This window comes from Bombina bombina, chromosome 7, assembly GCF_027579735.1.
Source record: "Bombina bombina isolate aBomBom1 chromosome 7, aBomBom1.pri, whole genome shotgun sequence".
In the NCBI taxonomy this organism is placed as follows: Eukaryota; Metazoa; Chordata; class Amphibia; order Anura; family Bombinatoridae; genus Bombina; species Bombina bombina.
This window is the reverse complement of record NC_069505.1, coordinates 411,835,064-411,849,532: the sequence shown is the minus strand read 5'-3', so window position 1 is coordinate 411,849,532 and position 14,469 is coordinate 411,835,064. Positions and strand designations below refer to the sequence as shown.

The 14,469-nt window shown below is 43.2% G+C and overlaps 1 protein-coding gene across 1 annotated transcript in view; it reads right to left on the bottom strand.

The window, feature by feature from the left end:
• STIMATE (STIM activating enhancer) overlaps positions 1 to 14,469 on the bottom strand; it is a 209,978-nt gene that overhangs the window by 61,571 nt on the left and 133,938 nt on the right. Inside the window, exon 6 of the mRNA XM_053721207.1 lies at positions 3,068 to 3,142. Within this exon, the coding sequence (XP_053577182.1) occupies positions 3,068 to 3,142 (75 nt within the window). The remainder of the gene's footprint in view (positions 1 to 3,067; positions 3,143 to 14,469) is intronic.

Genomic DNA, 14,469 nt, shown 5'->3' with positions numbered 1-14,469 from the left:
TCCTGAGGAAGAGAATGCCCTTTTTCTCCCGTAATATCAGAAGTAATCTCAGCCAAACCAGGCCCAAACAAGGTCTTACCCTTGTAAGGAATAGACAAAAGCTTAGACTTAGAGGACACATCCGCAGACCAGAATTTTAACCATAAAAGCTCTGCAAGCTAAAATGGCAAAACCAGAAATTTTAGCTCCCAACTTGATGACTTGTAGATAAGCATCTGCAATAAAGGAATTAGCCAACTTCAAAGCCTTGATTCTATCTTGAACTTCAAGAGTAGTATCTTGCTGAATAGAATCAGACAATGCATCAAACCAATATGCCACCGCCCTAGTAACTGTAACAATACAAGCAGCCGGTTTCTATTGATACCCCTGGTGTACATATATCTTTTAACTTCTTATCCATAGGATCTTTAAAGGAACAGCTGTCCTCAATAGGAATAGTGGTCCTCTTGGTCAGAGTGGAAACTGGTCCCTCCACCTTAGGAACCATCTGCCAAGATTCTTTAATAGAATCAGCAATAGGAAACATCTTCCTAAAAATTGGAGAAGGGGAAAAAGGAATCCCAGGCTTCTCCCATTCTCGTGCAATAATATCTGAAACACGATCTGGTATAGGAAAAACTTCCACAGAGGAAGGGACATCAAAAAACGTATTAAGTTTACTAGATTTCTTAGGAATAACCATGACCGACGCCTCAGAGTCATCCAAGGTAGCCAAAACCTCCTTGAGTAACAAACGGAGGTGCTCCAGCTTAAACCTAAAGGAAACAAACTCAGGTTTAGAAGAAGGATTTACACTATCAGAATCCGAGATCTCAACCTCAGATGCTACTGAAGTATCTTCCTCCTCAGACTTATGAGAAGAAACACTAGACACAATTGCAAAAGAATCAGAAACCTTATACTTACTCTTGCGCTTCCCCTGTAACATAGGAAAAGCAGACAAAGCCTCAGATACTGCCGAGGATATACGGGTAGTCATATCCTGCAAGGAAAAACCAACCTGAGACGAAACCCAGGGCACTGCAGAAGATTGGGACATGATGAGAAAGCTGCAGATTAGCCTGAACAGGAGACTCCTGAACAACATCCGCCCTAGACAATGAAGATTTAGAATCAAAAAGTCTATCCTTGTAATGTAATGTTCTCTCAGTACAAGAGGAACAAAAAGGGTTAGGAGGCTCAACATTAGTATTTTAACATAGAGAACAAGCAACAGCTTGCAGGGCCTCTTGGTCCATCTTATTCCAAAGGAAAAAAAACTTTAATCAATAAAAATTTCAAGTTCAAATCAGTATTTTATTGAAAAAAAACCAACATTTTTACTGTCCCTTTAAATTTTAAACAGACATTTAAAAAACACAAAAACTAGAAAATCCTTAAAGGGACAGTAAACACCAGAATTTTTGTTTAAAAAGGCGGATAATCCCTTTATAACCCATTCCCCAGTTTTGGATAACCAACACAGTTATAATATACTTTTTACCTCTGTGATTACCTTGTATCTAAGCCTCTGCAAACTGCCCCCTTATTTCAGTTCTTTTGACAGACTTGCATTTTTAGCCAATCATTACCGACTCCTAGGAGCTTCACAAGCCTGTGCTCAATGTTATCTATATGACACACATGAACGAACGCCCTCTAGTGGTGAAAAACTGTTAAAATGCTTTCAGATTAGAGGCAGTCTTTAAGGTCTAAGAAACTAGCACATGAACCTCCTAGATTTAGCTTTCAACTAAGAATACCAAGAGAACAAAGCAAAATTGGTAATAAAAGTAAATTGGAAAGTTGTTTAAAATGACATGCCCTATTTAAATCATGAAAGATTTTTTTTTACTTTACTGTCCCTTTAAATAAACTGCACAATAAATCTTGCAGCAACAATTTTTCACAAAATGAATGCACAAAGACACAAACGTTATAGTCCCTGAAATTCAGACAGAAACTTAAATATAAAAAGAGCAACAGCCCAACAAAAAAACAACAGGGAACCTCCACACCTCAGCAAGCTCTGCTGAGGTGCCTATCTAACCTCCTTGCTGCCGGAAACAAAGTCGGAAAATGATCCGGACCCCCATACAGCCGCACCGGAGAGAACGCTGAACCACCTCTGAAGAGCTATGCAACAGAGCTGCAACATCCAGGAACAACAGGAAACAGTTAAAAGGGCGCCAAAAACGCCCTTGATATCTCAGATAAGCCCGCCTATTGTGGGCGTGGCCTAACTAACCTCCCGGTAGCCATTAATACACAAATAAAAACATGTACACCAAATTGAAAACATAATAAACTGAACCAAACATCCCCAGTGCCTGCAAAACTGCCATACAATAAACCGTTAACCTAGAGGGCTGATTGTATATTTACACAGAATTAACTGTCAAAGTGCCAAATTCTCCTATATCAAAACAGGGAAAGAAATAGGCACTTACCACAAAAATCTGTCTGGCAGAAGGACAGCTCACTTGGTATGAGAGGGGCTTCCTAACTCACATGGACCTGTGAAAAAAAGAAAAGGCTGAGTAAACTTACTCAAACTTTCAACCAAGGGCAGCATGAAATTACTTGTGAGGCCCAGTGGGGATTATACCCCACAAGTTCCCAAATACTTAAAAGCCACCACTTGCTCTACTGAAGAGACTGACATGGACTACGGCTAAACCCCAAAGTAAACCAGAGCAAACTTGCTCTGCTTAAAAAATAAACTCTTGATTGAAGAATCAGACACCTAACTTTACCCCTCCCTGCAACCGATACAAGCAAAGAGAATGACTGGGGATTGTGGGTAGGGGGAGTGGTATTTAACAGCTTTTGCTGTGGTGCTCTTTGCCTCCTCCTGCTGGTCAGGAGTGATATTCCCAACAGTAATTAAGATGATCCGTGGACTCACCGTGTCATTAGAAAGAAATAGGTATCAGGACAAGTCACATAACTGCTACAAGTGTTCTGGGAGGTGAAGAGCAGCAGATGGGGTAACAAAAAACGACAGGTGGTGCGAGAGAAAAAAAACAACACAAATACATATTAAAGGGACATAGAACAAATGAGATGAAGAGGAACCACTCACATTGACAAAGAAGGGTACTATAAGCATCACGATTGCCAGCTCCAAATCTCTATTTTGCATATTTAGTTTGGCGACCTGCAGGAAGAAAAAATAAAGTCATCCATTAAGTCTCATCTGACACAGAACTACGGTTCGGTTTCCCTATTTTATCTGTAAACCAATATGGGGCTAGAATACGAGTGGAGAACTATTTAATGCTCCCGCTAGTGCGTTAACTTTTTACTTGCGTCGGGTAGCGCGCGTATAACAAGTTGAAAGTATAAAGCCAAACTTGGAATATTGTCACCATGTTAACTTACTGCCCCATAGATCTCAAAGGAGATTTTATATATATATATATATATATATATATATATATATATATATATATATATATATATATACATACACACACATATATATACACACACATACATATATACAGATATACATATATGTATTGAAGCAAATCCCCGAGGGGGGGAAAGAAAAAAAGCTAGTCCGAGCCAAAATTCTTGATCAAAAAGGAAGTTTATTCAGCATAATAGCGAATGCATAGGTGAGTAGGCAAACTTAACACCTGACGTGTTCCGCGCATGTGTACATGCGCTTCATCAGAGGTGATGAGTTCTAGGCGAGTATAGACCTATATGCAGCAAGGCAGCCAATAGAAAACCCAAAATGGTTTAACAAGACTAACACCTCACAAAAGGTGGGGTTAAAGGCTGTCATGTCACATACTGGCCTAAATACCCAATTCATATTTAAAGCATGCATCAAAATGCAATATGCAATACATATATATATATATATAATATACTACAGAGTTAAATGACTAAAACAACTTATAAAATAATACAAAGCGTTGAAAATGGAATATAACAGTACTCAGCATGACAAACAGCATCTTATAATAATGAGTAAAAAACAATAAAAGACAATGAAGACCTTAGAGAGCATAAGGTCCTAATCGCCTATAAAGTTAACCAACAATATCTAGAGTGTAGGTAGATAACATGAGCACAGGCGACTAGATAATGGACGAATGTCAAATGAAAAGAAAAACAGAATTTATGCTTACCTGATAAATTACTTTCTCTTACGGTGTATCCAGTCCACGGATTCATCCTTACTTGTGGGATATTCTCATTCCCTACAGGAAGTGCAAAGAGAGCACACAGCAGAGCTGTCCATATAGCTCCCCCTCAGGCTCTGCCCCCCCAGTCATTCGACCGACGGTTAGGAGAAAAAGGAGAAACCATAGTGTGCAGTGGTGACTGTAGTTTGACAAAAATAAATTTAAACCTGACTTAATTGCCAGGGCGGGCCGTGGACTGGATACACCGTAAGAGAAAGTAATTTATCAGGTAAGCATAAATTCTGTTTTCTCTTATATGGTGTATCCAGTCCACAGATTCATCCTTACTTGTGGGATACCAATACCAAAGCTTTAGGACACGGATGAAGGGAGGGAACAAGTCAGGTAACCTAAACGGAAGGCACCACTGCTTGCAAAACCTTTCTCCCAAAAATAGCCTCCGAAGAAGCAAAAGTATCGAATTTGTAAAATTAGGCAGTGAAGACCAAGTCGCTGCCTTACAATTCTGTTCAACAGGAGCCTCATTCTTGAAAGCCCATGTGGAAGTCACAGCTCTGGTGGAATGAGCTGTAATTCGTTCAGGAGGCTGCTGTCCAGCAGTCTCATAAGCCAATCGAATAATGCTTTTCAGCCAAAGGAAAGAGGTAGCAGTAGCTTTTTGACCTCTCCTCTTACCAGAATAGACAACCAACAAGGATGCTATTTGTCTGAAATCTTTAGTTGCTTTTAAATAGAATTTTAAAGCACGAACCACATCAAGATTGAAAGGGTGAAAAGTCTGACGACTCAGAAAATCCGCCTCCCATTTGTCTACTCCTGGGATGTGAATTGCAGATAGATGGCAGGAGTGATCCTCCGCCCATTTGATGATCTTGGATACTTCCGTCATCGCTAGGGAACTCTTTGTTCTTCCCTGATGATTGATGTACGCTACAGTCGTGATGTTGTCCGACTGAAATCTGATGAACTTGGCCGCCGCTAGTTGAGGCCATGCCTGGAGCGTGTTGAATATCGCTCTCAGTTCCAAAATGTTTATCGGGAGAAGAGACTCTTCCCAAGACCATAGGCCCTGAGCTTACAGGGAGTCCCAGACCGCACCCCAGCCTAACAGACTGGCATCGGTCGTGACAATGATCCACTCGGGTCTGCGAAAGCACATTCCCTGGGACAGGTGATCCTGAGACAACCACCAGAGAAGAGAATCTCTGGTTTTCTGGTCCATTTGTATTTGAGGCGACAAATCTGCATAATCCCCATTCCACTGTTTGAGCATGCACAGTTGCAGTGGTCTGAGATGAATTCGGGCAAAGGGGACAACGTCCATTGCTGCAACCATTAACCCGATTACCTCCATGCACTGAGCTACAGAAGGCCGAGGAATGGAATGAAGAACTCGGCAAGTAGTTAACAGTTTTAACTTCCTGACCTCCGTCAGAAATATTTTCATTTCTACCGAGTCTATTGGCGTTCCCAGGAAGGGAACCCCTGTGAGCGGAGACAGAGAACTTTTTTCGACGTTCACCTTCCACCCGTGAGACCGTAGAAAGGCCAGAACGATTTCTGTATGAGCCTTGGCTCTTTGGAAAGAAGACGCCTGAATTAAAATGTTGTCCAGGTAAGGTGCTAATGCAATGCCCCGCAGTCTTAGTACCGCTAGAAGGGACCCTAGCACCCTTGTGAAAATTCTTGGAGCAGTGGCCAACCCGAAAGGAAGGGCCACGAACTGGAACTGCTTGTCCAGAAAGGCGAACCTTAGGAACTGATGGTGATCTTTGTGGATAGGAATATGAAGGTACTCATCCTTTAAATCCACGGTAGTCATATATTGACCTTCCTGGATCATCGGTAAGATTGCCCGAATGGTTTCCATCTTGAATGATGGAACTCTGAGGAATTTGTTTAGAATTTTTAAATCCAGGATTGGCCTGAAAGTTCCTTCCTTTTTGGGAACTACAAACAGGTTTGAGTAAAAACCCCGTCCTTGATCTGCAATTGGAACTGGGTGTATCACTCCCATCTTTAGAAGATCTTCTACACAGCGTAAGAACGCCTGTTTCTTTGTCTGGTCTGAAGACAAACGAGAAATGTGGAATGCGGTTGCAGAGGTTGAAGCAGGTCCGTTCCTGAAATTGGGAAAGGAGCGAAAATTAGCCTTGTTTTTAGCCTTAAAAGGTCTATCTTGTGGGAGGGCATGGCCCTTTCCCCCAGAGATCTCTGAAATAATTTCTTTCAACTCTGGCCCGAATAAGGTCTTTCCCTTGAAAGGAATATTAAGTAATTTTGTTTTGGACGACACGTTAGCCGACCATGAATTGAGCCAAAGCGCTCTTCGCGCCACAATGGCAAAACCAGAATTTTTAGCTAATTGTAAAGCGGCATCTGTGATGAAAGAATTAGCCAGCTTTAGAGCATGAATTCTATCCATGACTTGGTCATATGAAGTCTCCCTCTGGAGCGACTCCTACCAAAAAGCCGCTGCAGTAGTTACAGGAATAATGCAGGCAATTGGTTGAAGAAGGAAACCTTGCTGAACAAATATTTTCTTTAGTAAACCTTCTAATTTTTTATCCATAGGATCTTTGAAAACACAACTGTCTTCTATTGGTATAGTTGTGCGCTTAGCTAGTGTTGAAATTGCTCCCTCTACCTTAGGGACCGCCTGCCACACGTCCCGCCTGGGGTCAGTTATGGGGAACATTTTCTTAAAGATAGGGGGGGAACAAAAGGTACGCCTGGTCTCTCCCACTCCCTAGTCACAGATATCCGCCACCCTCTTCGGGATCGGAAACGCATCAGTGTATACAGGGACTTCTAGAAACTTGTCCATTTTACACAATTTTTCTGGGACCACCATGGGGGTCACAATAATCTAGCGTAGCTAAAACCTCCTTAAGCAGTACGCGGAGGTGTTCCAGCTTAAATTTAAACGCTAAGGAATCTGATTCTGCCCGCTGAGAAATTTTACCTGCATCAGAAATTTCTCCCTCAGACAGTACATCCCTCACCGCCACGTCAGAGGGTTGTGAGGGTACAACAGATAAATCATCCAACACTTCTGATTGCTCATCCTCTGTTCTTAAAACTGAGCTATCACATTTTTTAGGAAAAAACTGGCAGATTGGATAGAAATGCCGCAAGGGAATTATCCATGACTGCTGCTAATTGTTGTAATGTAATAGGGGCCAATGCGCTAGAGGTACTAGGCATCGCTTGCGCGGGCGTAACTGGTGTCGACACATGGGGAGAGGAAGGAGGACTATCCTCGTTACCTTCCGTTAAAGAATCATCTTGGGCTACATTTTTAAGTGTCACTGCATGGTCTTTAAAATGTTTAGATACCTTAGCACACTTTAAACACAAATGTAAAAAGGGGGTACCGGCATGGCTATTAAACTCATAGAACAAGCTCTATCTGTAGGCTCAGACATGTTAAACAGACTTAGACAGCACTCAAATACAGTAAAATAAAATTTTTGAAAAAACAGTACTGTGCCTTTAAATAATAAAAAGCGCACACTTTTTTACTAAACCTCCAAAAATCATCCAATCTTTATGAAATTTTCACCATATGATCCTAATGCTTTGAAATGATTGCACAGTAAATTTCAAGTCAATTAAGCCCCTACTGCCCAAACCGGAGCAAATTAACCATGCCACAGCCTTAGCTGTGGTCCTACCTTCCTTGGGGATTAGTTTTGATCGAAAATAAGCCTCTCTGGAGTCCTTAAGTAATCTTTGGACTCTTCACATGGATCTGCATGAAGCCGTTTGTAAAAACAACTGCGCAACTGAGGCGCGAAATTCAGGCCCCCTCCATCTTCACTCTGGAGTTGTGGGGCCTACCTAAGCCAAAATAGGTGTCTAAATATATGCCATGCGGAATAACAGAATTTATGCTTACCTGATAAATTACTTTCTCCAACGGTGTGTCCGGTCCACGGCGTCATCCTTACTTGTGGGATATTCTCTTCCCCAACAGGAAATGGCAAAGAGTCCCAGCAAAGCTGGTCACATGATCCCTCCTAGGCTCCGCCCACCCCAGTCATTCGACCGACGGACAGGAGGAAATATATATAGGAGAAATCATATGATACCGTGGTGACTGTAGTTAGAGAAAATAATTCATCAGACCTGATTAAAAAAGCCAGGGCGGGCCGTGGACCGGACACACCGTTGGAGAAAGTAATTTATCAGGTAAGCATAAATTCTGTTTTCTCCAACATTGGTGTGTCCGGTCCACGGCGTCATCCTTACTTGTGGGAACCAATACCAAAGCTTTAGGACACGGATGAAGGGAGGGAGCAAATCAGGTCCCCTAAACGGAAGGCACCACAGCTTGCAAAACCTTTCTCCCAAAAATAGCCTCCGAAGAAGCAAAAGTATCAAATTTGTAAAATTTGGCAAAAATGTGCAGTGAAGACCAAGTCGCTGCCTTACATATCTGATCAACAGAAGCCTCGTTCTTGAAGGCCCATGTGGAAGCCACAGCCCTAGTGGAGTGAGCTGTGATTCGTTCAGGAGGCTGCCGTCCGGCAGTCTCATAAGCCAAACGGATAATGTTTTTAAGCCAAAGGGAAAGAGAGGTGGAAGTCGCTTTTTGACCTCTCCTTTTACCAGAATAAACAACAAACAAGGATGATGTTTGTCTGAAATCTTTAGTAGCCTCTAAATAGAATTTTAGAGCACGGACAACGTCCAAATTGTGTAACAAACGCTCCTTCTTTGAAACTGGATTCGGACACAAAGAAGGTACAACTATCTCCTGGTTAATATTTTTGTTAGAAACAACTTTAGGAAGAAAACCAGGCTTAGTACGCAAAACCACCTTATCTGCATGGAACACCAGATAAGGAGGAGAACACTGCAGAGCAGATAACTCTGAAACTCTTCTAGCAGAAGAGATTGCAACCAAAAACAAAACTTTCCAAGATAGAACTTAATATCTACGGAATGTAAGGGTTCAAACGGAATCCCTTGAAGAACTGAAAGAACTAGATTTAAACTCTAGGGAGGAGTCAAAGGTCTGTAAACAGGCTTGATCCTAACCAGAGCCTGAACAAATGCTTGAACATCTGGCATAGCTGCCAGTCGTTTGTGTAGTAAGACAGATAAAGCAGAAATCTGTCCCTTTAGAGAACTTGCAGATAATCCTTTCTCCAAACCTTCTTGTAGAAAGGATAGAATCTTAGGAATCTTTATCTTGTTCCATGGCAATCCTTTGGATTCACACCAACAGATATATTTTTTCCATATTTTATGGTAAATTTTTCTAGTTACAGGCTTTCTAGCCTGAATCAGAGTATCTATTACAGAATCTGAAAACCCACGCTTTGATAAAATCAAGCGTTCAATCTCCAAGCCGTCAGCTGGAGGGAAACCAGATTCGGATGTTCGAATGGACCTTGAACAAGAAGGTCCTGTCTCAAAGGTAGCTTCCATGGTGGAGCCGATGACATATTCACCAGGTCTGCATACCAAGTCCTGCGTGGCCACGCAGGAGCTATCAAGATCACCGAAGCCCTCTCCTGATTGATCCTGGCTACCAGCCTGGGAATGAGAGGAAACGGTGGGAATACATAAGCTAGGTTGAAGGTCCAAGGTGCTACTAGTGCATCTACTAGAGTCGCCTTGGGATCCCTGGATCTGGACCCGTAGCAAGGAACCTTGAAGTTCTGACGAGACGCCATCAGATCCATGTCTGGAATGCCCCATAATTGAGTTATTTGGGCAAAGATTTCCGGATGGAGTTCCCACTCCCCCGGATGGAATGTCTGACGACTCAGAAAATCCGCTTCCCAATTTTCCACTCCTGGGATGTGGATCGCAGACAAGTGGCAGGAGTGATCCTCCGCCCATTGAATTATTTTGGTCACTTCTTCCATCGCCAGGGAACTCCTTGTTCCCCCCTGATGATTGATATATGCAACAGTCGTCATGTTGTCTGATTGAAACCTTATGAATTTGGCCTTTGCTAGTTGAGGCCAAGCTTTGAGAGCATTGAATATCGCTCTCAGTTCCAGAATGTTTATCGGGAGAAGAGATTCTTCCCGAGACCATAGACCCTGAGCTTTCAGGGGTTCCCAGACCGCGCCCCAGCCCACCAGGCTGGCGTCGGTCGTGACAATGACCCACTCTGGTCTGCGGAAGCTCATTCCCTGTGACAGATTGTCCAGGGTCAGCCACCAACGGAGTGAATCTCTGGTCTTTTGATCTACTTGAATCGTCGGAGACAAGTCTGTATAATCCCCATTCCACTGTCTGAGCATGCACAGTTGTAATGGTCTTAGATGAATTTGTGCAAAAGGAACTATGTCCATTGTTGCAACCATCAATCCTATTACTTCCATGCACTGCGCTATGGAAGGACGAAGAACAGAATGAAGTACTTGACAAGAGCTTAGAATTTTTGATTTTCTGACCTCTGTCAGAAAAATCCTCATTTCTAAGGAATCTATTATTGTTCCCAAGAAGGGAACTCTTGTTGACGGGGACAGAGAACTTTTTTCTTTGTTCACCTTCCATCCGTGAGATCTGAGAAAGGCTAGGACGATGTCCGTATGAGCCTTTGCTTTTGACAGAGACGACGCTTGAATCAGGATGTCGTCCAAGTAAGGTACTACTGCAATGCCCCTTGGTCTTAGAACCGCTAGAAGGGACCCTAGTACCTTTGTGAAAATCCTTGGAGCAGTGGCTAATCCGAATGGAAGTGCCACAAACTGGTAATGCTTGTCCAGAAAAGCGAACCTTAGGAACTGATGATGTTCCTTGTGGATAGGAATATGTAGGTACGCATCCTTTAAATCCACGGTAGTCATAAATTGATTTTCCTGGATAGTAGGTAGGATCGTTCGAATAGTTTCCATTTTGAACGATGGTACCCTGAGAAATTTGTTTAGGATCTTGAGATCCAAAATTGGTCTGAATGTTCCCTCTTTTTTGGGAACTATGAACAGGTTGGAATAAAAACCCATCCCTTGTTCTCTTATTGGAACTGGATGAATCACTCCCATCTTTAACAGGTCTTCTACACAATGTAAGAATGCCTGTCTTTTTATTTGGTTTGAAGATAATTGAGACCTGTGGAACCTTCCCCTTGGGGGTAGTTCCTTGAATTCCAGGAGATAACCTTGAGAAACTATTTCTAGCGCCCAAGGATCCTGAACATCTCTTGCCCAAGCCTGAGCAAAGAGAGAAAGTCTGCCCCCCACCAGATCCGGTCCCGGATCGGGGGCTATCCCTTCATGCTGTTTTGGTAGCAGTGGTAGGCTTCTTGGCTTGCTTACCCTTGTTCCAGCCTTGCATTGGTTTCCAGGCTGGTTTGGGTTGTGAAGTATTACCCTCTTGCTTAGAGGATGTAGAATTAGAGGCTGGTCCGTTTCTGCGAAAGGGACGAAAAACATAATTTATGCTTACCTGATAAATTCCTTTCTTCTGTTGTGTGATCAGTCCACGGGTCATCATTACTTCTGGGATATAACTCCTCCCCAACAGGAAATGCAAGAGGATTCACCCAGCAGAGCTGCATATAGCTCCTCCCCTCTACGTCAGTCCCAGTCATTCGACCAAGAATCAACGAGAAAGGAGTAACCAAGGGTGAAGTGGTGACTGGAGTATAATTTAAAAGATATTTACCTGCCTTAAAACAGGGCGGGCCGTGGACTGATCACACAACAGAAGAAAGGAATTTATCAGGTAAGCATAAATTATGTTTTCTTCTGTTATGTGTGATCAGTCCACGGGTCATCATTACTTCTGGGATACCAATACCAAAGCAAAAGTACACGGATGACGGGAGGGATAGGCAGGCTCATTATATAGAAGGAACCACTGCCTGAAGAACCTTTCTCCCAAAAATAGCCTCCGAAGAAGCAAAAGTGTCAAATTTGTAAAATTTGGAAAAAGTATGAAGCGAAGACCAAGTTGCAGCCTTGCAAATCTGTTCAACAGAGGCCTCATTCTTAAAGGCCCAAGTGGAAGCCACAGCTCTAGTGGAGTGAGCTGTAATTCTTTCAGGAGGCTGCTGACCAGCAGTCTCATAGGCTAAACGTATTATGCTACGAAGCCAAAAAGAGAGAGAGGTAGCAGAAGCTTTTTGACCTCTCCTCTGTCCAGAATAAACGACAAACAGGGAAGAAGTTTGGCGAAAATCTTTAGTTGCCTGCAAGTAGAACTTGAGGGCACGAACTACATCCAGATTGTGTAGAAGACGTTCCTTCTTTGAAGAAGGATTTGGACACAAGGATGGAACAACAATCTCTTGATTGATATTCCTGTTAGTGACCACCTTAGGTAAGAACCCAGGTTTAGTACGCAGAACTACCTTGTCTGAGTGAAAAATCAGATAAGGAGAATCACAATGTAAGGCTGATAACTCAGAGACTCTTCGAGCCGAGGAAATAGCCATTAAAAACAGAACTTTCCAAGATAACAATTTTATATCAATGGAATGAAGGGGTTCAAATGGAACACCCTGTAAAACGTTAAGAACTAAGTTTAAACTCCATGGCGGAGCAACAGCTTTAAACACAGGCTTGATCCTAGCCAAAGCCTGACAAAAAGCCTGGACGTCTGGATTTTCTGACAGACGCCTGTGTAACAAGATGGACAGAGCTGAAATCTGTCCCTTTAATGAACTAGCTGATAAACCCTTTTCTAACCCTTCTTGTAGAAAAGACAATATCCTAGAGATCCTAACCTTACTCCAGGAGTAATGTTTGGATTCGCACCAGTATAGGTATTTACGCCATATTTTATGGTAAATCTTTCTGGTAACAGGCTTCCTAGCCTGTATCAGGGTATCAATAACCGACTCAGAAAAACCACGTTTTGATAAAATCAAACGTTCAATTTCCAAGCAGTCAGCTTCAGAGAAGTTAGATTTTGATGTTTGAATGGACCCTGTATCAGAAGGTCCTGTCTTAGAGGTAGAGACCAAGGCGGACAGGATGACATGTCCACTAGATCTGCATACCAAGTCCTGCGTGGCCATGCAGGCGCTATTAGAATCACTGATGCTCTCTCCTGCTTGATTTTGGCAATCAATCGAGGAAGCAGCGGAAAGGGTGGAAACACATAAGCCATCCCGAAGTTCCAAGGTGCTGTCAAAGCATCTATCAGAACCGCTCCCGGATCCCTGGATCTGGACCCGTAGCGAGGAAGTTTGGCGTTCTGGCGAGACGCCATGAGATCTATCTCTGGTTTGCCCCAACGTCGAAGTATTTGGGCAAAGACCTCCGGATGAAGTTCCCACTCCCCCGGATGAAAAGTCTGGCGACTCAAGAAATCCGCCTCCCAGTTCTCCACTCCCGGGATGTGGATTGCTGACAGGTGGCAAGAGTGAGACTCTGCCCAGCGAATTATCTTTGATACTTCCACCATTGCTAGGGAGCTTCTTGTCCCTCCCTGATGGTTGATGTAAGCTACAGTCGTGATGTTGTCCGACTGAAACCTGATGAACCCCCGAGTTGTTAATTGGGGCCAAGCTAGAAGGGCATTGAGAACTGCCCTCAATTCCAGAATGTTTATTGGAAGGAGACTCTCCTCCTGATTCCATAGTCCCTGAGCCTTCAGAGAATTCCAGACAGCGCCCCAACCTAGTAGGCTGGCGTCTGTTGTTACAATTGTCCAGTCTGGCCTGCTGAATGGCATCCCCCTGGACAGGTGTGGCCGATGAAGCCACCATAGAAGAGAATTTCTGGTCTCTTGATTCAGATTCAGAGTAGGGGACAAATCTGAGTAATCCCCATTCCACTGACTTAGCATGCATAATTGCAGAGGTCTGAGGTGTAGGCGTGCAAAAGGTACTATGTCCATTGCCGCTACCATTAAGCCGATCACCTCCATGCATTGAGCTACTGACGGGTGTTGAATGGAATGAAGGACACGGCATGCATTTTGAAGCTTTGTTAACCTGTCCTCTGTCAGGTAAATCTTCATTTCTACAGAATCTATAAGAGTCCCCAAGAATGGAACTCTTGTGAGAGGAAAAAGAGAACTCTTCTTTTCGTTCACTTTCCATCCATGCGACCTTAGAAATGCCAGAACTAACTCTGTATGAGACTTGGCAGTTTGAAAGCTTGAAGCTTGTATTAGAATGTCGTCTAGGTATGGAGCTACCGAAATCCCTCGCGGTCTCAGTACCGCCAGAAGGGCACCCAGAACCTTTGTGAAGATTCTTGGAGCCGTAGCCAATCCGAATGGAAGAGCTACAAACTGGTAGTGCCTGTCTAAGAAGGCAAACCTTAGATACCGGTGATGATCTTTGTGGATCGGTATGTGAAGGTAAGCATCCTTTAAATCCACTGTGGTCATGTACTGACCCTCT